The 22,473-nt window shown below is 38.6% G+C and overlaps 1 protein-coding gene and 1 long non-coding RNA gene across 3 annotated transcripts in view; one reads left to right on the top strand and one right to left on the bottom strand.

Moving 5' to 3' along the window:
- The window catches only part of LOC145822956 (uncharacterized), a 51,382-nt gene that overhangs the window by 13,964 nt on the left and 14,945 nt on the right, over window positions 1-22,473 (bottom strand). The window contains exons 2-3 of one of the 2 annotated variants that reach the window (XR_014364844.1): window positions 18,870-19,104; window positions 13,583-13,706 (exon numbers count right to left, since the gene is read on the bottom strand). This is a non-coding gene — a long non-coding RNA (uncharacterized LOC145822956). Of the gene's footprint in view, window positions 1-13,393; window positions 13,707-18,869; window positions 19,105-22,473 lie in introns of those variants that run through there. The other variant, XR_014364843.1, reaches the window with a different exon arrangement.
- Window positions 10,440-12,261, top strand: LOC114273188 (MDIS1-interacting receptor like kinase 2-like). The gene is made up of 4 exons (XM_082917368.1): window positions 10,440-10,603; window positions 10,697-10,958; window positions 11,085-11,875; window positions 11,964-12,261. Exons 1-4 carry the CDS (start codon window positions 10,440-10,442, stop codon window positions 12,259-12,261), a joined length of 1,515 nt encoding a protein of 504 aa, XP_082773494.1.

The following is a 22,473-nucleotide window of genomic DNA, read 5'->3' as shown; positions in this document are numbered from 1 at the left end:
TTGTTTAACAAAAGCAGCTGTAATCTTGGAATCTATCTCACAATCCTCATCAGAATCCTCTCCAACTCTATGAGCACTACTAAAAGCAATATCTTTTTGTTTCTTTTTGAAATTCCTATGTGCCTCACAAGTTTGGAGATTTCCAACCAACTGATCTAGCTTGAGGTTGTCAACATCTTGAGCCTCCTCAATAGCCGTAACTTTTGGTTGGAATCGATCGGGCAAGGATCTCAAAATTTTTCCCACAACTTTGGATTCTGGAATTTTTTCACCTAAATTGAAGCTGGAATTTACAATGTCACTCAACTTCGCATAAAATTCATCAAAGGTCTCACTATCTTTCATTGAAAGGTTTTCGAAACTAGATGTGAGCCTTTGAAGTTTTGAGCGTTTAACAGAAGGAGTGCCCTCATGAATAGTTTGTAAGATATCCCAAGCCTCTTTTGCGACTTCACAATTACAAATACGACTAAATTCTTCAGGTGTGACAGCACAAAAGAGAGAATTGATGGCTTTACTATTCCAGCTACTATTTTGGTAATCAATTGTGTCTCACTTATCAATTGGTTTGGGGATTGTAACTCCATCAACAGTAATTGTTGGTTCGGTCCACCCATTCATGACGGATTGCCAAACTTTTTCATCAATAGATTTTTAAAAAGATCTCATCCGAGCTTTCCAAAAAGAATAATTGGATCCATCAAGTAGGGGTGGTCGAACCATAGAATTTCCTTCACGAATTGTATCCATTATCACAATCAAACAAGATCTTGTTCTGAAGGATTTTTTTAAAAAAAAAATAGAACAACCCGCTCTGATACCAATTGAAAAATCTAGAAATCCCCTAGATGTTGATTTGTGATTATGTATCAATTTTAAGCAGAATATAACAATCCCAATCAAACAATCAAGACAAAGAGACACAACGATTTTACGTGGAAAAAAACCACAATTGGACACCTCAACTGTGATAAAAAAACCACGGGCAACAGCCACAAAACAATCCACTAAGAAGATTTAAAGGAATTACACAGGTATACTCTCAATTACCTAGCGAATCCACGCCTAATTGAACCAACCTCTATGTGCCTCTTCCAACCCGTCTTCACCTCGGAATTGTCTTTACGATGAGCCACCCTGGAATCCACCAAAGCTTCAGGCTCGAATTCTTCAGAATCCACCAAAGAACAACTCTCTCTCTCTCTTTTGTGTATAGCAAACAAAACATTTGATGTACTCTCTTTAAACCATGAGTTGAATACTCAATAAAACATCAAAAGAAAAACTAACAAAATATCCCCAGATATAAATCTTAAGAACCAAAAAGAAGATCTGGAGGACTTCAGAAGTAGTCTAGTTTTTGGGAGAAAACCAACTACTTATAGAAAAACAAAAAGTAATCCTAGATTTAGAAGAAAACCCAATCCTTATTGAAATCCGGAAAACTGTGTTCGCGCGGTCTGCTCGAGCGCCCAACATCCCGCTCGAGCGTCTCCAGTAAAATCTGTGCGTGATATAACAGAGGTCTGCTCGAGCGCTAGAGAACCCGCTCGAGCGCAAAATTACGCATCTCAGTACTTTTACAGGCGACCAAAACTGCTGGAACCAGGAATTCTCCGCTCGAGCGCGGGTATGTCCGCTTGAGCGGACAGGCAATTTTGAATGCATTTTTGCATTTTGCTTCAGGGGCGCTGCCCCTCGACCCCGCCGTGGCGCTGTCCCGGACGCGCCAAGGGGTGCTGCCCCCTGGACCCCCGCGAGCTGACCGGGCAGCTCGATCCCCGTCATAATCAGCGAAGTGGCAATCTTGAAAGCATTATCATCACAAACTTCACTGAAAGGCTTGATTCGGGTTGGATTCGCATCTAACAACTCATAGCCTTACTGAAATAAAAATGCGAATAAAATTACAACTCAAAGGAGTTTTGTCAAACGGGATTGCCAAGAAATAAAACCTAACAGTTGCGACGTTGGGACCGAAATGTGTTTGGGTGTGTAAAGAAGTAGTTAAAGGAAAAAACCAACCACCTCCACCGGTTGCTTACAAGGTGTGGCATTTCTTTGGCTGAAGCAGAAGAAAAGCGTACGTTGCGGTGTGAAATTGATGAGCTTTTAGAATGAGAATCTATTTTTTGGGGACAGCGTGCTCGAGCTAATTGGTTAAAGGATGGTGACCGTAATCCTTTTTTCTTCCATTCTAAGGCCACCCAAAGACATAAAAAGAAGAAGATTGACGGCATAGTCGATTCTTATGGGATCTGGCAAGCGGAGCACAGTGTGATGGAGGACAATTTCGTGACTTATTTTAAAGAGTTATTTTCAGCAGTCTGTAGACGCGCCCGCGTAAGGCCCTCGCTACAGTTCAGACTCGATTTGTGTCACGGTTCTTAATCTGAACCAAAGAGTCCAAATCCGGCAAATCGTTTTGAGAAACAGATTTTTAAAAAGAAGTGCCAAACATGGACTGCTTTGCCAGATATAGAGTCGCCACCTAAATATTTTTATGGGGGAATTTAGAAAACCCTGACTCGGTGCCAAAGGCCACGTGTCCGTCATCACCAAAGTTGCCTCGGCTCGGGAGCTTGGGTACGATTAGGGAAGGTCAGCTATGAGCACCCCCCTCTCGCCCGATCCGAAGATCGGCCTCTACTAACCGTGATATCCCTTTTTTGAAAACGTTATGTGTTCTTATTCCGGTTATTAGCCTAGAATTACTATGTTATGCGCACAGCAAACAAGTATAGACCAAATCGCCTAAATTGGAACAAAACATTTCATGCTTGTTTTGAAAATGGTTTGCTACTCGCAAGTAGGCTAAAATGCAGGTTTTGCCACTCTCGAGTGGGCTTTTAGAAAAGATGGTTTTGCCACTATCTAGTGGGCTTAAAATTCACAGTTTTAATGCGTTATCCCAATTTAAGCAATTCGACCTCCATCCACAGGCATTCAAGCAGTTATATCACATAAACAGCTAGCCTCATGGTAATCATGCTATTATGGCAACACTCACACGCATGCGGTATGCCAAAGCATAAATACTTACATCGTACTTCGTGCCAAAACAAGGAACTCGTTAGCAATCAATGCATAATCCAAGTCCATGTTTAAATGTCTAATGCAACGCATACGGAATGTCACTAGAGTAGGCTCGGCTAGTCTATGAATGGCATGTGAAAATGCACAAGTAGTATGTATTCAAGTTAGATTTGAATTACTAATGCAGTTAGCATGATGCGTCGAGCCCGGTGCATGCAATACTGATGAATGATGCACGCATGCATAGCATAAAATATGCTAAATTAAACATGACCTATTACTAACCATCAAAGCAGGTAAGTAAAAGGGAGAAAGAAGTGGGGGTTGGAAGACATGCACACACTCACCCACACTTATTACAAATTCGCCCTCGCTCGGAGGGACCGAAAGAATAGTACAAATTAACTAACTCGCAAGCTAATTAATTATTACAAATTACCTAATTAATTAACAAATTAACTAAGCTTAGAAAAGCAAAAAAAAGGGCCTCGGGAAGAGGGCTCAATGCACGCATGCTTAGGTCTTGCTCGGAAGTCCACTGCCATGCGTAGGCTGCCTCTGTTTTCCCTGCTCTGCCTCCCTGAAGACTGCCAAAGTCTAAGGATGTGCTCACTAGATGGTGGGGAATGCTACCGGCTGGAGGGAATTATCATCGGCTGTGATTTGGTGGTCATCGGCCACAAATGAAGCTATCGGCCACCGATGGATTGCCGGTCGGCACTCTGTGCAGTTGATCGGCAAAAAGTTCCTACAGAATCTGTTTGACAGCAGCAGAGGACAGAGCTTTGCATGGCAATGCAATTCAAGCAATGTATGCACCAACCATATTCCTTATCATGTTTATGACTCAAAGAGACATGGTCCTTGGTTCTCGGACCACCAATTGTGCATTTCCACGCATGATGGCCCAAGAGACCAATTTATGCATGTTGATTTCAAATGCAATGCAAACCAACAAACAAAGGCCCAACTCCCATCACTAAATCAAGGAGCAAGGCATGCATGCTAGATGGAGTGCAACCTAGGCATGTGGACTAGCATGCAACATGGGCATACAAGGCATTTATACAAGTATGCAAGCAAATATGCAAGGTAAGCATGCAAACAAGCAAAGGATGGCCTTAAGCACGGTTTATGCAGCCCTTACTAGGCCTAAAACAGTGGCCAAGGTGCTCAAAAATGAAGGACTAATAGGCCTACAAACATTCATGCAAATGATCTCCAACACTTCAAGCAATGAAGAGCAATTCTCAAGCGCACTCAAGAGGATGCAAACATGGACATATAGCATGCATTAAACTCTAAAATCATGTTATAAGATGATGCCAAATCAATTTAAACAAGACAAGCAAAACATGCCACAATGGCCTAAGTGCTCAAGACAAGCCAAGGAGGCTTAAACCAAGGTCAAGTCCACCAAACCTCACAAGGCTAAGGGGACTTAAAACAAGTCAAATGCAGACTTAAACAAAGCCAAGGGTGCACTTAGATGGCATCTAAGTGGTTTAAAAGTGCAAGCATACTCCGAGTTCTAAACAAGGGGCATAAGGTAACAACCTTTAAACACATTGAAGGAGGATTAAATGCAAGCACATAGGCATGCCACAAGGACTGAAATAACATGACAAGTGGTTCTAAACCACTGAAATGATGCAAGGATAGCATGCTAGAGGGGTCAATGCTCAAGGTATACAAGAGTGTTTGCATGGTAGCTATACAAAGCAAAGCATGGGTGACTCAAATGACTAAAAACAGTCCCTTAGCATACTAAAACAAGCATAAAAGCCTCACAAAGCTAGGCCAAAATACATGAGCATGGTAGTCTAAATGCTAGGCATATGTTGAGGCAAATCATGGCATTACAAGGCATGTATGCTAAGCAAGCATGGTGTACCAAAACCAACTCAAAACAATGCTATTTCATGGAAAAATAAGCATAAATAACAGCTAAGGCATGGTCAACAAGAGCCTAAGCTAGGTGCTCCCTTAAGAAGCAAAAATGGTCATTTTCAAGGACAACAAGGAGAGGGGGTGGCCCTCTCCTTCTTGGGACCTCAAGGCACCATCTTCACCTCTGAAATCCCTCAATATTTCAGTGGTGAGGAGGCCCAAACACCAAGGTCTCGGAGCTCACTCAAAATGGCACAAAATGGAGCCTTACAAGGCTTAAGAGGGGTCAAACAACCCCAAAGCTTGAAGCAACCTCAAACAACTATTTAGAGGGCCTAAAAACAGAAATTTTTTATGTTATACACAAAGCTCAAAAACAGTTTCAAGATGGGCTAAAAAGCTATGCAAGAATGGGCTAAAAAGGGACAAAAGTCTTACCCTTGTAGACCCTCTTCACAAATGATGATCTTGTTGCCTCCTTAAGCTCAAATCAAGTCAAGAACACCAAGAACAACCCTCTGGTCCCTCAACAACCAAGAGAATGTGTAACACTATGTGTTTGTGTGCAATAGTATGGACAAACACACACTAGACACACACAAGAGGGAGATATAGAGATAGGGAATATGAATCAACCCTAACCCTAATCCAAGACTCCCTCTGAAATTTTTTGTAACCCTAATGCCAAGAGAGGAGCCCTCTTCTTATAGGCAACTCCCTCTTGTAAGGCTTCCAAAACAAGCCATTCAAGAGGGAAATCCCTCCATACACGTGTATGGAGGGGAGCAGAGTGGGTGCCAGCTATCATAGCTGGCACAAAATATCTACTAAAAGTAGATGAACAATGATTGGCCATTCAAAATTGCCATTTTGGCAAAATAAATGGCCGACCGGCAACAAAGAGTGCCGACCGGCAATATACATTGCCGATGGCATAAAATCACTGGCCGGTGGCCTCAAGCCATGGCCGGTGATGTGTGGGGATGCCTCACAAGGCATTCCCTGCCCCTCCAAGGAAAAACACAAGTGTTTGGTGCAAAACCAGACACAACACGGTCGAGTCGAGAGATCCTGAGGCAAGGCGCGCAATCGAGACCTCTGGGAACTCAAGACGAACACAAATAAGGGTAATCACCAAGTGTTCCAATGGTGACGTCCAAGTCTTGAGGACGGTCAAAAATGGGGTGTCTACACAGGCGTGGGGTTGACAATGGACCCGGTGTTACAATTGGTTCAAAGGAGAGTTTCAGTTCGTAGTTCATAGTGCTGCTACTCTAAGTCGCCTTTTCTCTGCACTTGAAGTACACTATGCGCTTCTCCAAATGCATCCAATGAAGGCTCCTGGGCCTGATGGTAAGCCTGCTTTATTCTTTCAAAAATTTTGGCACGTGGTGGGTCCTAGTTTGAGTAATGCTGTGCTTGGGGTTTTGAATGGGGTAGATGATATTTCACAGTTTAATCATACCTTTATTGTGCTTATCCCTAAAGTTAAAAAGCCCCAGCATATGTCAGAATTTCAGCCAATCAGTCTGTGTAATGTTGTCTACAAGATTATTGCCAAGGTGTTGGCCAATCGCCTTAAAGAGGTTTTGCCATCAGTAATTTCTGACACTCAGAGTGCTTTTATACCAGGCCGATTGATCACAGATAATGCGCTACTGGCTTTCGAAGTTTTTCATTTTCTTAAGAATAAGCGGGCTGGAAAAGAAGGATTTCTTGCACTGAAACTAGATATGAGTAAAGCTTATGACAGAGTGGAATGGCCATTTATTCATCAAGTGATGCACCGGGTGGGTTTTTCGCAGCGTTTTGTGCAACTCCTCATAACTTGTGTGTCGACGGTATCATTTTTGGTTCTTCTTAATGGAAAGCCTTCAAGATTGTTTCGTCCAACACGGGGGCTCTGACAGGGGATCCCCTTTCGCCATACTTGTTCACTATTTGTGCGGAAGGGATGTCGGCGCTTCTCACACATGCTATGGCAAATAACCAGTTGTCGGGGATTTCTCTTTGTCGCAGTAGCCCACGATTATCGCATTTGTTTTTTGCTGATGATAGTCTTCTGTTTGCGGCTGCCACTGAAGATGAAGCGGGGGTGTTGCGAGATGTCCTTCAAATATATGAGCAAGCATCGGGGCAGAAAATTAATTTCCAAAAATCTACTGTTTGTTTCAGCAAAAATACGGACTTGGTTACCCAGCAGGTCACATCAATTCTTGGGGTGGGTTCTATGGCGACGTACGGGAAGTACTTGGGGTTACCGTATTGTGTGGGCCACTCTAAACGATCCGTTTTGGGGTTTGTCAAAGAGCGAGTATGGCATCGTTTGAATGGGTGGAAGGAGAAATTACTATCCGTTGTGGGTCGCGAGGTCCTTATTAAGTCTGTTGCTCAAGCACTCCCTACTTACATTATGTCCTGTTTTTGACTACCTGCTAGTTTGTGCCATGAAATTGACTCAATGGTGTTCAATTATTGGTGGGGACAAAAGGAGGAAGCCCGTAAAATTCACTGGACTAACTGGAAGCATTTGTGCAAATCTAAATTGAGTGGGGGAATAGGGTTTCGCTGCCTTAATGAATTTAATACCGCTATATTGGCCAAACAATGTTGGCGAATTGTGCAACGGCCTCACTCGTTGATTGCAAGGGTGTTAAAAGCCAAGTATTTTCCTCACACTTCGTTTCTTGATGTGTTGCTTGGAAACAGCCCATCCTTCACCTGGAGGAGTATAGCGGGTGCTCGACATTTGCTTAATGCTGGGATGAGATGGCGAGTTGGAAACAGGAGAGCATTTTGGTTAAGTCCGATAAATGGGTTCCACGGCCTCATACTTTATTTTGCCACCTTCCACTCTCCCGGACAATGCAAAGGTTAGTGATTTGATTGATTCCCAGCTTGGTACCTGGAACTCTGAGATAAACAAAGATAAACAAAGACCGTTGCCCAAGTTTATACGCCAGAGACAAAGACCGTTGCCCAAGCTTATACGCCAGATTTTTAGTGTGCAATTCGGGCAGGTTGGATCAAATTGATAGGTTGTCTAACTTAACTCAAATTATGTTGAGAGTTGTTCAAGTTTATTCATGCACAACTCAAACAATTTTTCTTATATGTTCCATGTTTGTAGTTTTTGAGAATTTTTTGTCACCTTTCTTATTTTTAAAAAGTGCAATGAATTTGTTAAAGACAACTCAATACACAACACAATAAATTATTTTGTGTTAAGTTCAAGCAACCTGAGCTAGAGTTAAAATTTTGAAATAAACTCAATGTTCAGGCTTGGATAAGGGAATTAATAAAGGTCAGACTCGAGCCAGACTAGAGCAAATCGATCTGCACTTGGGTACGGGCTTGTACAAACCTTTAATCCGACAAATATCCCTAGCACAACGAAGAAAAACACTTCAACCAAAGTTCACATATAACAAAATACAAAATGCCTTATTTGCAATAGAACATTCATGTCTTGTACTAGCTACTTTAACCATTAGCATTTATTCCCAGAAAGCATCAGAATCTAGTGGAGTTAAGTCCAGTCAAGTAGAATATTGCAATTAAAAGCAACAATTTGTAGAGCACTTCCCCAAAGCTAGTGATGGAATGGAAGAGAAGGAAAACTTTGTCTTCAGTAAATAGGAGCAATAGACTTCCCAAAACAGCTTAATGAAAAAAAAAAAAAAACAGATAAAGAAGACGAATAAGAAAAAGAAACATAAAACAAAGGACTGACCTCCTAACTCTAGAACAGCCTTTTGCGCTAAGAAATAACCCAAAACCTGCTTGTTTAGAGAATCAAACTGTTATTATCTGGTTTTTCTGTTTTTAATTTTATGACTGATAGAAATGGAAACTCTTAACATTCTACACAAAAACTGCTTTCAAAAAAATTCAAATTGCTATTGAGAAGAACTGAACCAAGAACCATGTGTAAGCTATGCATGTACTGAAGCCACAATGCCAAAATGCTTCTTATTATTACATATGCTCTTTTTAAAACTTATTCTATTGTACATCTGAACAAAAAGACTTCCATTTTCAAAGTCTACTACGACAATAGACCAGTGGAAAAATGTGTATATAAATTAGAGCCTTGATTACCCATTAGTTCATCAAAGGGAAAAACAATGGGACTGTTAGAGAAACAACTCTGCCTTGTTTCCTTAGTCCTGTTTGTGACACTCTTTTCTTCAACCATTAATGTTACTTCTACTTCTGTTAAAGAAGCTAATGCTCTCATCACATGGAAAGCCACCCTGCAAAGCACAAACCATTCCCTGCTAACTTCATGGGTCCTTCCACCTCATGATAACATCTCAACAAGTGCCGGCCCATGCAGCTGGTTTGGAGTTTCTTGCAACTTCGATGGAAGCGTCAATAGGTTGAACCTCACAAATTCAAGTCTAAATGGTACGCTCGACAACTTTACGTTTTCATCATTTCCTAATCTTGCATATATCGATCTTAGCATGAATAACCTCTTTGGTGTCATCCCACCTCTAATTGGCTCCCTCTCCAAACTCATCTATCTTGATTTGTCCATCAACCAGTTCTCAGGAAACATCCCACCAGAAATCGGCCTGTTAACAAATCTTGACACTCTCCACCTAGTCGAAAATCAATTGAATGGCTCAATTCCTCAAGAGATAGGCCAGTTAAAGTCTCTTACTGAGCTTGCTTTGTACACCAACAGTCTTTCTGGACCCATTCCCGCTTCTTTAGGAAATTTGAGAAACTTGGTTCATCTATATCTCTATGATAATGATCTTTCTGGTCCCATCCCTCCCGCAATGGGAAACCTTGTCAATCTTGTCGAGCTTTACATGGATAGCAACAATTTCACAGGCCTCATCCCTTCCACTCTTGGAAACTTGACTAAGCTAACTGCGTTGCACCTGTTCAACAATTACCTATCCGGTTCCATTCCACAAGAGATAGGAAAGTTGAAATCACTCCAGGACCTAAGCTTTGAAACCAACAATCTTAATGGCTCAATTCCAACATCTTTTGGTGATTTGAGCTCCGTAACACTCCTACATCTTTGGAATAATCAACTCTCTGGTTCAATTCCTAAAGAACTAGGAAATTTGAAGTTCCTCAATGATCTGGAATTGAGCGAAAATCAACTCAATGGTCCTATTCCTGCTTCATTAGGCAATTTGTCTATGTTAGAAACTTTTTTCCTTCGTTCCAACCAACTTTCCGGTCCCATTCCACATGAATTAGGCAATTTGAAAAACTTGCTTATACTAGAAATGGATAACAACCAGTTTTCTGGTAATCTCCCAGAGCTTTGCCAAGGTGGTAAACTTACAAACTTCACTGTGAACCACAACCATCTCATAGGCACAATTCCCCAAAGTTTGAAAAACTGTTCAAGCTTAGCCAGAGCTCGCTTTGATGAAAACCAATTCATTGGAAATATATCAGAAGATTTGGGTGCTTATCCAAACCTGGTCTACATGGATTTGAGTTAGAACAATTTTTCTGGTGAATTATCAGAAATTTGGGGAATGTTTCCAAATTTGACACTCCTAAACTTGGCAAGGAACAACATCACCGGTAGCATTCCACCGGGGCTTGGAAATTCAATACAACTACATCAACTTGATCTGTCTTCAAATCGTTTAGTTGGGAAAATTCCGAAGGAATTCGGGAAGTTGACTTCTCTAGAGAAGTTGGTTTTATTTGATAACTAGCTTTCGAGTAGTATACCTCAAGAACTAGAATCACTAACTGGGCTTTCATATCTTAATTTGTCCACAAATAGATTCAATGGGTCAATACCGGATATTCTGGGCAACTATCTTAAGCTGTTTTACTTGAATTTGATCAACAACATGTTCAGCCAGAAAATTCCAATACGGATTGGTAAGTTATTTCAACTGACTGAGATGGATCTAAGTAGTAATAATCTCACAGGGGAAATACCATTGGAAATCACAAATTTGCAGAGTTTGGAGAATTTAAACCTCCCCCACAATAATCTCTACCGTCTCATTCCAAAGGGTTTTGAAAATATGCATGGCTTGGCATTTATTGATATATCATATAATCAGTTACAAGGTCCAATTCCCATGAGCAGTGCCTTCATGAATGCATCAATAGAAGCACTGCAAGGGAACAAAGGTCTATGTGGAAATGTCAAAGGCCTGTAGCCTTGCAAAATTCCTTCTGCATTGCCCAAACACACTCTAGCAAAGAGGACACTTGTTCTTATAATCGTGCTCCCTCTTGGCGGAGCACTTTTACTTCTAGGTGCATTCACCGGACTTCTCATTCTCTTCGATCCAAGAAAGAGAAAGTCACAAGTTGAAGAGGGTGACACCCAACCCCCGAATGAAGATCTGTTATCAATATCAATATTTGATGGAAGAGCAATGTACAATGACATTGTCAAAGCTACCAAGGATTTCGATGCCACATATTGCATTGGAAAGGGAGGATATGGAGCTGTCTACAAGGCGAAGCTACCATCGGCTAATATAGTAGCTGTGAAGAAACTTCATCCATTTTCCGATAAGGCTGATAGGAAAGGTTTCTTAAATGAGGTAAGGGCATTGACAGAAATTAGGCATCGAAACACAGTGAAGCTTTTCGGGTTCTGTTCGTATGCTCGGCACTCTTTTCTAGTTTATGAGTTCCTCGAAAGGGGTAGCTTGGCTACAATTTTCAGCAGAGATGAAGAAGCTAAAAAGTTGGATTGGCGTATACGGGTCAAAATTATTAAGGGTACTGCAAGCGCTTTGTCATACATGCACCATGATTGCACACCGCCAATTGTTCACCGAGACATTTCTAACAGCAATGTTTTGATTGATGAGGAGTACAAGCCTCGTATTTCAGACTTTGGCGCCGCCAAGCTTTTGAAGCTAGATTCCTCTAACTGGATTGCACTTGCAGGCACATACGGATATGTTGCACCAGGTAAACACAATTTTATGCACTCGTAAATTGATGTAGAATCTAAAATGTAAGAAAACAAGTGCTTGATGGGGTTTTTTTTTTTTTTTGTGTGTGTGTGCGTTTGTGTGCAGAGAGCTTGCTTGCACAATGAAGGTAACTGAAAAGTGTGACGTTTATTGCTTTGGTGTGTTGGCATTGGAGGTGATCAAAGGAAAGCATCCGGGAGACTTCATCACCTCTCTGTCGACCTCTGCTATCGAGAAAATAGAGTTAAAGGATGTGTTGGACCAACGCCTTTCACCTCCCTCCCCTGAAGTTGAGGAGGTAGTGATGTGTAGTGTAAAATTGGCAATTGCATGTTTGCATGACAATCCACAATCTAGGCCAACCATGCACATTGTTTCTCAATTGTTATCCACCCGAATGTAGAGCCTCACCTATGTGCACAGAATTGTTGCCCATGAAAATGCACAGAATTGATCCCTTTCTATTCTACATATTTTTATGTGCACTAATTTTGTGCACTTGGCAAAACTCGAGCCTTAAAGACAGTGCAAAGCTATTTTGTTTAGTAAGGATATGTTAGATGTTAGGTAAAACCCAATTGTCTCTATTACCTACAGAAATATACTTTTCATATAGGGATTTTTATTGTAAGAATAAATATTGAAGATTGAAAATCAATAAAAGGACAAATGTACCCTTGGGGCTTTTGTGTGCCATGTGTGTAAGGTAGTAGCCGAACCACACACATATGGTGTGGCTTCTCTCTTTATTGTCATCTTATTAATTTTATTTTGTGTTGCTTCTATTTTTATTTTTCTCGAATATATGCCTACCTTGTAGCACCAAAAATTGTTGGCTTCTTTTCTATTGATTTGAAAGAGCAATGTTGATGGGATGCTATTTTCCATTGAATAATTACATATGAATCACCAAAATGGTTCAAATTTGATGTTGGTGACGGAGATGAGTTTGTGGCGGTGATTCTAGATTTGATGGTGATTTGAGATTTGGTGGTGGTGGTGGTGGTGGTGGTTGGCGGGGAAGGAGGTGGTGGTTTATAATGGAAGCTGTAAAAGAGGGGAGAAGGAAGAGATTAAAATGTTAGGAAGGGTTCATGAAAAACTTGATTCTCCTTTTCTATTACAAATAACATCATAAATTTCATTGAATGATGTATTGCAAATTTGTCATTATAAATCTAAATCTTTGTTTTTATTTGTTTTTGTTTTGTTTTGTTTTGGATGGTGAATCTAAATCTTAGTTTTAGTAAATGAATTTTAACAAATTGTACTTTAAAAAAATGATATACAAACTCACTTTCTAAACCCATTTTTTAGACCTAATGATGTGTAAGTTATATAATTGGTTGATGATTAGAAAATGTATGAAAGAGAGTGTTGCCTTTAATATCCTAATTAATTGCCACATAACTAGACTTGAAAATTAAGTTTAATTTTTGATTTTGAATAGCAATACTGTTAATATAAAGATTGAAGATTGTAATAAGATTATTAGAAACAGCTACAGTAATACACAAGTATTCTTATATCATCTGTTAAAAGGAAATTTAACATTCTTCTTTTCCATTTATAAGGCATCTCAAAAATCTAAATACCATTTATTTTACAAGTATAAATTACCCATCTATAAAAACTGTAAATTTAATAATCTCAAGTCTTTTTATAGTAGGGATAGCCAAATGATAATTTCAAACATGTAGAGATTTATCACAAGAATATTATACCTGGCTACAAGGTTGAGATTGTGAACGTGGTTTGGGCAATTTCATTCAAAGAGTCAAAAAGACGTCGTGATCATAATAAATTGGTGAGCTTCTCTTGTAGCGTGGTAGCTTTTGGGCACACATTCTACAAATGGAGGATCCAAATGCATAAATTAATAACTGTCATAAATTATTTTTTATGTATTAATGTGATATTTATTATATTATTATAATTAATTTTATTTTAAATATTTGAATTTGATCATTATATGTTTGGTAGTGAGTAAAAAACAAAAGACAATGCTTTGTTTTGATTTTAAAGATATGGTTCACTAAATATATTGGTGAGAAGTATAAATTATTGTTTTAATTTTTTAATTTTTAATTTTTTATCTCTACCTTCCTTCTCTATTCTCATACGCTAATATCAATTGTTCCCCATCTCCACCGCTACCAATGGTGCCTAAAAGTCGCCAAAAAATTGCCAGCGCTGGAAAAGTCACCGACGATTAGTGGCAACCACAAACAGACATAGATAGGTGAACATTGATAGAGAAGGCACTCCAGATAATCACAAGAATAGAGTCATAGCCTAGACTATGGTATACTATGCTACATAGGATCATAAACCATAACAGAGTTAGAGTTAGTTAGTTAGGTAGTTACGCATGGCTTCTGATATGTATATGTACAGTTGTAAATGCACTCAATGGAATTAATCAAGAATATACTTTCGCAATATATCTTCATGGTATTAGAGTTGTGAAGCTCCGATAAGCATATCTTCAATGGCATCTCCGATGGCAATTCCATCATCTTCTTCTGCAATCCCTTCGAATCTCAACAAGCTGATTTCTAATCTGAGTTCTCTTGTGACTGTAAAACTGGAAAATACAAACTACATCATCTGGAGCAGTCAAATGAAGAACATTCTTTGTGCCACCGATTTGCTAAAATTCGTTGATGGATATTATTCATGTCCAGCAGATTGTATCCGAAATTCCTCTGGTTTGGAAGTGAACAATCCCAAAGCACTTCAATGGAGACTGATTGATGCACCTTTGATAAGTTGCATCACAGCCGCTCTCTCCTCTGCTATCTTCATCTTCGGACTAGTTCAGAAATTTGGCTTGCATTGGACAAACGATTTACAACTTTATCAAGATCACATATCCATCAATTTAAGAACAAGTTAACCTCCATCTCAAAGAATTCTAACTCAATGGAGGTATATCTCAGCAACATTATCTCTTGTTGATCAACTTAGCATTGCTTCCTCGTTCATTGAAGATGAAGACATTGTTCTTATCACTTTGAATGGATTACCTGCGGAATATGATTCCTTCAAAACTGCAATTTGAGCAAGATCCGAGAAAATATCCATGGATGATCTTTTGTCCTCACTTTGTTCGGAAGAAATTCATATTGAAGGAAAAATCAAGCGGTCCTCTGCTCTTACTGTTGCATATGCAGCAATGAAGGAATCTCCATCATCCAAAGGTTTCAATTCTTATCACAATAATCGAGGTTCTTCTCGACATGAATCAAGAGGTACTTATCGAGGTTCATACCGATCTGGTTCTGGCAGATCTTCACATTTCAGAGGTAGATCTCCAAATCATGGCAGGACAGGCAGATCTCATTTTGATTCTGTTTGCCAAATCTGTGGAAAACCTAACCACTCTGCCTTCGACTGTTGGCATCGACTGGATTTTGAATTTCAGCCTCAGTCATCCTCTCAGCCTCCTCCTCATTCTCATTCCAAAGTTTATGTTGCCTCTATGACTGATGATTATGCATCTCCGAACTCTACTCCTTGGTTTCTGGATTCCGCTGCCTCTGATCATGTCACCAATGATCTTCATCATCTGAACTCCTATCAACCTTACTCTGGTCCTGACCAAGTTACTATTGGCAATGGTGAATCTCTCCCCATTCACCACACTGGGAAAGGTATTTTGCCTACTCCACATCATTCTTTCAAATTTAATAAAGGTCTTCATGTTCCTACTATTTCATCTAATCTTCTTTCTGTACAGCAATTAGCCAAAGACAACAATTGTTCTATTATTTTTTACCACTCTTCATTTGCCATTCAGGACAAAGCTTCTAAAGCTATTCTTCACAAAGGATATCATGCCAATGGTTTATATCATTTTACTTCTTCACCTCATGCTTTGCCCTTGACTCCATCCACCACTGCTGCATTTTCTACTGGTTCATCACCATCTGCTGAACTTTGGCATAAATCCATCTTTTTCGAAGCTTCAAACACTAAAGTCTCATTTGTCTATTAGTTTACATAAAGATCCCTTGAGTTTTATTGATTGCTCAGTTTCCAAATGTCATAGGCTTCCATTTAAACTTTCAAACTCCACTGTTAATAATCCATTGTCCTTGATCCCTTGAGTTTTTATGTGTTGTTTGTTGATGATTTTAGTAGATTCACATGGATTTATCCTCCTTTTAATAAAAGTGAGGTGTTTTCCAAGTTTATGATTTTTAAAGCCTTTGTTGAAAAACAATTTGGCTTTCCCCTTCAAATTTTTCCAACTGATGGTGGAGGTGAATTTGTCAACAATTCCATGCTTAATTTTATGAATCTCCATGGCATCCTTCATCAACACTCTTGTCCTCATACTCCTCAAAATGGAGTTGCAGAAAGGAAGCATTTGCACATTACCAAGACAGCTATCTCTCTTATTCATCACTCTTCTTTACCTCTTACCTACTGGTTTGATGCTATAGCAACTGCTATATACCTCATTAACCGACTTCCCAGTGCTTCTCTCTCTCTCACTGCTCTCCTTTTGAACTTCTTTTTAAAATCAAACCTGACTATACCCATCTTAAAGTCTTTGGATGCTTGTGTTTTCCTTCGTTAAAACCATACTCTCCTCATAAATTAGCTCCCAAATCCACTCCTTGCATTTTTCTTGGCTATCAACAGATGTCTCAATCCTCAAACAGGTAAGATTTCAGGAACATCATTTTCCCTTTGCTGCTTCTTCCACTCAGCCTACTTCCCCTCCTTCTTTATCTGTCTTACAAACCTTTTTCTGGCATCCTTCCCCTGTTGCTTCCCGGTCTGCTGCTGCTGTTACTCAGTCTGCAGCTCGACCTGCCGCCCCTCAGTCTGCTCCTAGGTCTGCTGCCCCACCAGATCTTCTTCCTACACCTCAGTCTATATCATCTTCTTCTATTCCTATTGGTTCTATCGAGGTTGTTTTTGACCCCCCCCCCCCCCCCCCCCTCTTCCAATGCACACCCTATGCAGACTCGGTCCAAGTCTAGACCTGTTTGTTATACTGCACACCATCCCATCCCCTCAGATGTTGAGCCATCTTCTTACTCCTTGGCTCTTACCTCTCCCGTTTGGTTTCAAGCTATGTTGGATAGGCACTCCAGATAATCACAAGAATAGAGTCATAGCCTAGACTATGGTATACTATGCTACATAGGATCATAAACCATAACAGACTTAGTTAGAGTTAGTTAGTTAGTTAGGTTGTTAAGCATGGCTTCCGAAATGTATATATACAGTTGTAAATGCACTCAATGGAATTAATCAAGAATATACTTTCTCAATATTTCTTCGAACATATAGACAAATAAATGAATAATATAATTATTCAAATTATTATTCTTCTTATAGACAAAAAAGAAAAAAATTTGGAATAATTACCCTAAAAGTTTCAAATTTAGACTTATAGCTCCAGTGCCTTAAAATGTAAACAAAAATTTCACTGAACATTTAGTACAAACCCTTAAAATAGAATTTAAAAAAAAAAATAAAAAAACAAGCATTATAAGCACCCATAAATTGCACCAAACAAAACATGTATCAAGGTCAAGTACTCAAATATAGGATACACAAGAAGATGGGGTTTGTATAGAGTAGAATAATTACGTATAAAATAATGGGATGGTTATTAAACTTTTAGTATCATAACCCAGCTCTGTTTATGTTTTAATGATCGATTAAATTCGTCTAATAGTAAAGAGCTGCATGGTATTTAAGTTAAAACTAATCAACAGGAATGGAATATATTATAGTCTGTTGACTAACTGATCACATTTTTCATGGTGACCAAGTGATCACTAATGGGGTTCAATATAATTCTTTCTTTTTGTGTGTGCAAGTGGTAGGTAGGATATTAATTACAAATATAAGAAAAATTATATCAAACTGGTCAAGACATAGCTAGAAACCCATCAGCCATCAAGCCCAACAATCACTATAAGAAACAGCCAAAACTTAAAAAGAAATAAACTACATACAACTCTCTTAATTGGAGAGAAAATATAATTAATCTTTGTCATTGACTAGGATGGACTCCCTCGACATTGGGGTGTGACTCAATGGTCTAGTAGCCACACCTTAAGGTGCGGTGAGTGAGAGGCCAGGGTTTAAAACTAATGGAGCAGCGACAAATCCTTTAGTTGTAATCTAAAGGTACTAACATATTAACAAAAATACTAATATTAAGGTGTGGTGAGTGAGAGGCCAGGGTTTAAAACTGATGGAGCAACGACAAATCCTTTAGTTGTAATCTAAAGGTACTAACATACTAACGTTATCTTTGACCCAAAACAAAAATACTAAGATTGACAGCCCTTGTTGTCATGAATAGAAGTATACCAAAGTGGGCAATTGAGCTATCACAATTAGTTAAAATTCTACAACCCATTTGTACCAAAAAAATAAATACTATAGTTCTGGCTTTTTTTCGTAACTTTTTATTTATTTTTATAAAGTGAATACCTAGTGTGTTTGACTTTTTAATGACCTTTTAGCAATTTTTTTAGTTTATTGACTTTTTAGCCAAAAAACTTAGGGTAAATTACAACAGTGGTCCTTATAGTTTATCCTTTTGTGTCAATTTAGTCCATCTACTTTCATTTGCATTAATTGGATTAATTACACTTTTCACCGTTATAGTTTGATTTAACATTTCACTTTGTTCCCCATAGTTTCAATTTGAACAATTGGGTCCTTCACTTAAGTCTAATTTCAATTAAGTCTTTCCGTTTAATTGAAAGTTAAAATTAACAATTTTTGGACACTTGTCACTTTAAGTCTAGTTTCTATTTGGTCAGTCCATTTAAATTGAAAGTTAAAATTAACAATTGTAGGATACTTGTCAATTTTCTAAGGTGTATACGTAGACAAAATTAACAAAAATTTAAACGAAAGAACCAAATTGAAACCAGAGTTTTAAGTGTAGAGATCAAATCATTCAAATTGAAACTATAGGCATTAAAATGAAATTAGGGTCAAATTACATGAGTGAAAAGTACAATTAACCTGCGTTAATTTTACCCTTGAACTTTGGTTGTTGCTTGTAAGTAGTATAATTGATAATTGGTTGCATTTTTTGACCCTGGATTTGTTCTTCTAAGTTCTTCACAGCAATTCCACACCTTTGCATATTGTTCTTGATGACTGCATCTGTGCTTTCCTCTTGGCTCTATAAAGTTGACTCCTCAACACCCTAACTTTGTGATCCATCTGCTTAACTCCTTTATCATAGTAGGATTAACTATCAATGAAACATGGAAGTCAAAAGTATATAATTTAAAAACTTGATAAAAGACAGTTTTAATCTTTAAAGTACAAATTTCATTGCCATTTTAGTCCGTTAATTTTAATTTTATCATTTTGGTTCTCAAAAGTTGTCAATTTGAATTAGATTGGTCCAATTCCAAACGGTTGTTTGAATCGTTAATGAAATAACTATAAATTTCAACTTGGGTCACTAAAGTATATGTTGTGTCATTTTAGTCCCTAAAGTATCAATTTTGTCAATTTCGTCCTTCAATATTGTAAGGTTATATTTCATTTTCTTCATCAATGTTTCAAGACCAAATTGACAAACCAAAGTACACAAAACACATACTTTAAGAATCATGTGTGCATTTTATTACTAACTATTTAGATGGTCCGTTTATAATTGGACCAAATTGACTCAAATTTAAAATTTTAAGGGCGGAATTGACAAAATTGAAACTTGAAGGACCGAAATAACAAGAAATGCATATTTTAAGGACTATAAATGTATTTTATCCTTACAAAGATTGGACAAACTACGAAAAAGAAATTAGTTTTCACAATGAGTCTCAATAACAAGCCCTTGCCTGCAAAGAAAAAAAATTAAGTGGGGGAAAAATTAGCATGTTACTTTTTTTTTTTTTTTTGAACGGAGAGTTAGCAAATTACTTGATCACACTTATTAAAAAAAATATTGCTTGGGGTTCAAATGCCAATTTTTATCATGGAAAATGCTAATCATATTCATTTATGAAACATCACAAGAATAATGTGACAAAGCTATTTTGATAAATAAATGCCATTTTTGCTGGTGTTTTGTTTTAAAGTAAATGGTTTATCCTGAGCCCCATCATCAAAATTATGTATAGAAATTATCTATGAATTTTTTGTTTGTAAATCATTACTCTTCTAACATAAATGTTTTTAATTATATGAAGAGCGTCTATAAATTGTAAGTTTTAGCGAAAATTTATAAAAATCAAGATAAAAACAAACGTCACTAATTGTTAAGTTTTAGCAGCACATGCAAAAAATAGCCACAAAAAATTATTTTTAGCGATGATTTTACAAAGACAAACATTCAATAGGACTTAATAAGAATTAAGTCTAACTATTAGGACCTATTGGTAGTTTACCCAATTCATTTTCCTTATTTTTTGAGATAACAAAGTATTAATTAAATAACCAAACCAAGCCAAGCCTTAAATCCCATCGAATGGGGTCGGCTGCATGAATCCTTCTTCTCCACTTGACTCTATCTAAAACTATTTCGTTAGTCAAATTAAGGAGATTCATATCTCTATTTAATTTTTCTAATATATTCAGGGGTCTAATTGATATTAGGAGATAGTTTAGGAGGGGAAATAAAATTTTAGATAAAGTTTCGATGCCACGTTAGTGAATTCCATCTGATTTAGATGGCAGCTTGTAGTGACCCTCATTCCTCACCTTAGCCTCGGGCATGAGCATTTGTATAATCTTGTTTTGCTAAGTTGCGGTAGTGAATTTTCTTGACTTGTATTAACTAGAATAAGATTTTGTCTTGGTTTGTACTTATGTGAAATTTACTTGTTGAGTCTTGTTCTTTCTGGTGAGGCTAGCCGAGGTCACCTTAAAGCCAGAACCACCTTGAAACCACTTTGGTTGACCTCTACCTTCGTCCTGGCATATTGGCCGAGATGTCATTTTCTAGGCTGAGGTGTATCATCAAGGCCGAAAGGTGTATCATCTGGGTCGAGATGTTACCCTTGAACCCAAGCGATCTTGTTCCGGATTGGTGCGACCTAGACCGAGGTGTGGCACAGCTAGGCCAAGTGTTGTCCGTCCTAGCCGGGATCATAGACACCTCACCTACCGGAGCCGGTGTTTTCACCCGATGTCAGTACCTTGTCAGAATGCCATACCGTTTTACTTGTTAAACACCCTTTCGCCATACTTTGTCTGGTTTGTCAGCCACCTTTTCGGGGAGAACCAACCAGCCGTCACCACGTGTCCGAGCTGAGTGTTAAATCAGCCGGCAGTGAGTAGGACCTATCATTTTGTATCATATCTTTGCCTTGAGAGAGAGAAGCTCTAAAGGGAAGAAGGAGTTTTAGAGTGAAAGAGTGGGTCTTCGAGCTTGATTCTTAGAGATCTAACCGTTAGATTCGTGTATTAAGGACTTGGACTCTCGCTTGACCCCGACGTTGAAAAACTAGGTGAGTGGTATTTTTGATAAAGCTACGTTATAAAGTTTTGATGAAGTTTTGCTTTGTTTTGAAAAGTATTTGCTAAGCATGAATGGCTATCCCTATTTGTGTATCAAGTATTAGCTTTGATCTTGAAAATCTTGAAAGTCCGTACGTGCTAGGGGACTATAAGCATTTGTAGCACAATCTTGAAAGTCCGTACGTGCTAGGGGACTATAAGCATTTGTAGCACAATCTTGAAAGTCCGTACGTGCTAGGGGACTCTAAGCATTTGTAGCACAATCTTAAAAGTCCGTACGTGCTAGGGGACTATAAGCATTTGTAGACTATAAGCATTTGTAGCACAATCTTGAAAGTCCGTACGTGCTAGGGGACTCTAAGCATTTGTAGCACAATCTTAAAAGTCCGTACGTGCTAGGGGACTATAAGCATTTGTAGCACAATCTTGAAAGTCCGTACGTGCTAAAGGACTATAAGCATTTGTAGCACAATCTTGAAAGTCCGTACGTGCTAGGGGACTATAAGCATTTGTAGCACAATCTTGAAAGTCCGTACGTGCTAGGGGACTATAAGCATTTGTAGCACAATCTTGAAAGTCCGTACGTGCTAGGGGACTATAAGCATTTGTAGCACAATCTTAAAAGTCCGTACGTGCTAGGGGACTATAAGCATTTGTAGAACAATCTTGAAAGTCCGTACGTGCTAGGGGACTATAAGCATTTGTAGCACAATCTTGAAAGTCCACACGTGCTAAGGGACTATAAGCATTTGTAGCACAATCTTTGTTAATGTCACCCATGAAACTTGAAAAACTTTGATTGCTGAAGCTCGATAGATTTGTTAGATGGACTCGATTTATTCCACGTTTGTCATAAGCTATGATTATGCACGGTTTTGTTAAAGATCTCGGATGTCATACATGCAACCCCTTTATTACTTGTACCATTCACTGAGTATCCAAGCTCACCCTCTCTATATATATATGTAGGTGATGAGTAGGAAGGCGGTGACGCCTAGGTGTGACTCGCAAGCTTGTTTTGGGTTTTGTTATGTCGACCTAACTTGTATTCATGTCGGCAATCTTGAAAATTATGCTTCTCGACTTATAATGCTTGTAATTCACATATGTCGGCTAGAGAAGCCTTTTGATCAAGATGTAAAATGTATTTTGT

Source organism: Camellia sinensis, chromosome 3 (genome assembly GCF_055761805.1).
Source record: "Camellia sinensis isolate YWXY chromosome 3, ASM5576180v1, whole genome shotgun sequence".
Classification (NCBI taxonomy): domain Eukaryota; kingdom Viridiplantae; phylum Streptophyta; class Magnoliopsida; order Ericales; family Theaceae; genus Camellia; species Camellia sinensis.
Note: the sequence above shows the minus strand (reverse complement) of the source record. Positions and strands in the feature narration are given on the sequence as shown.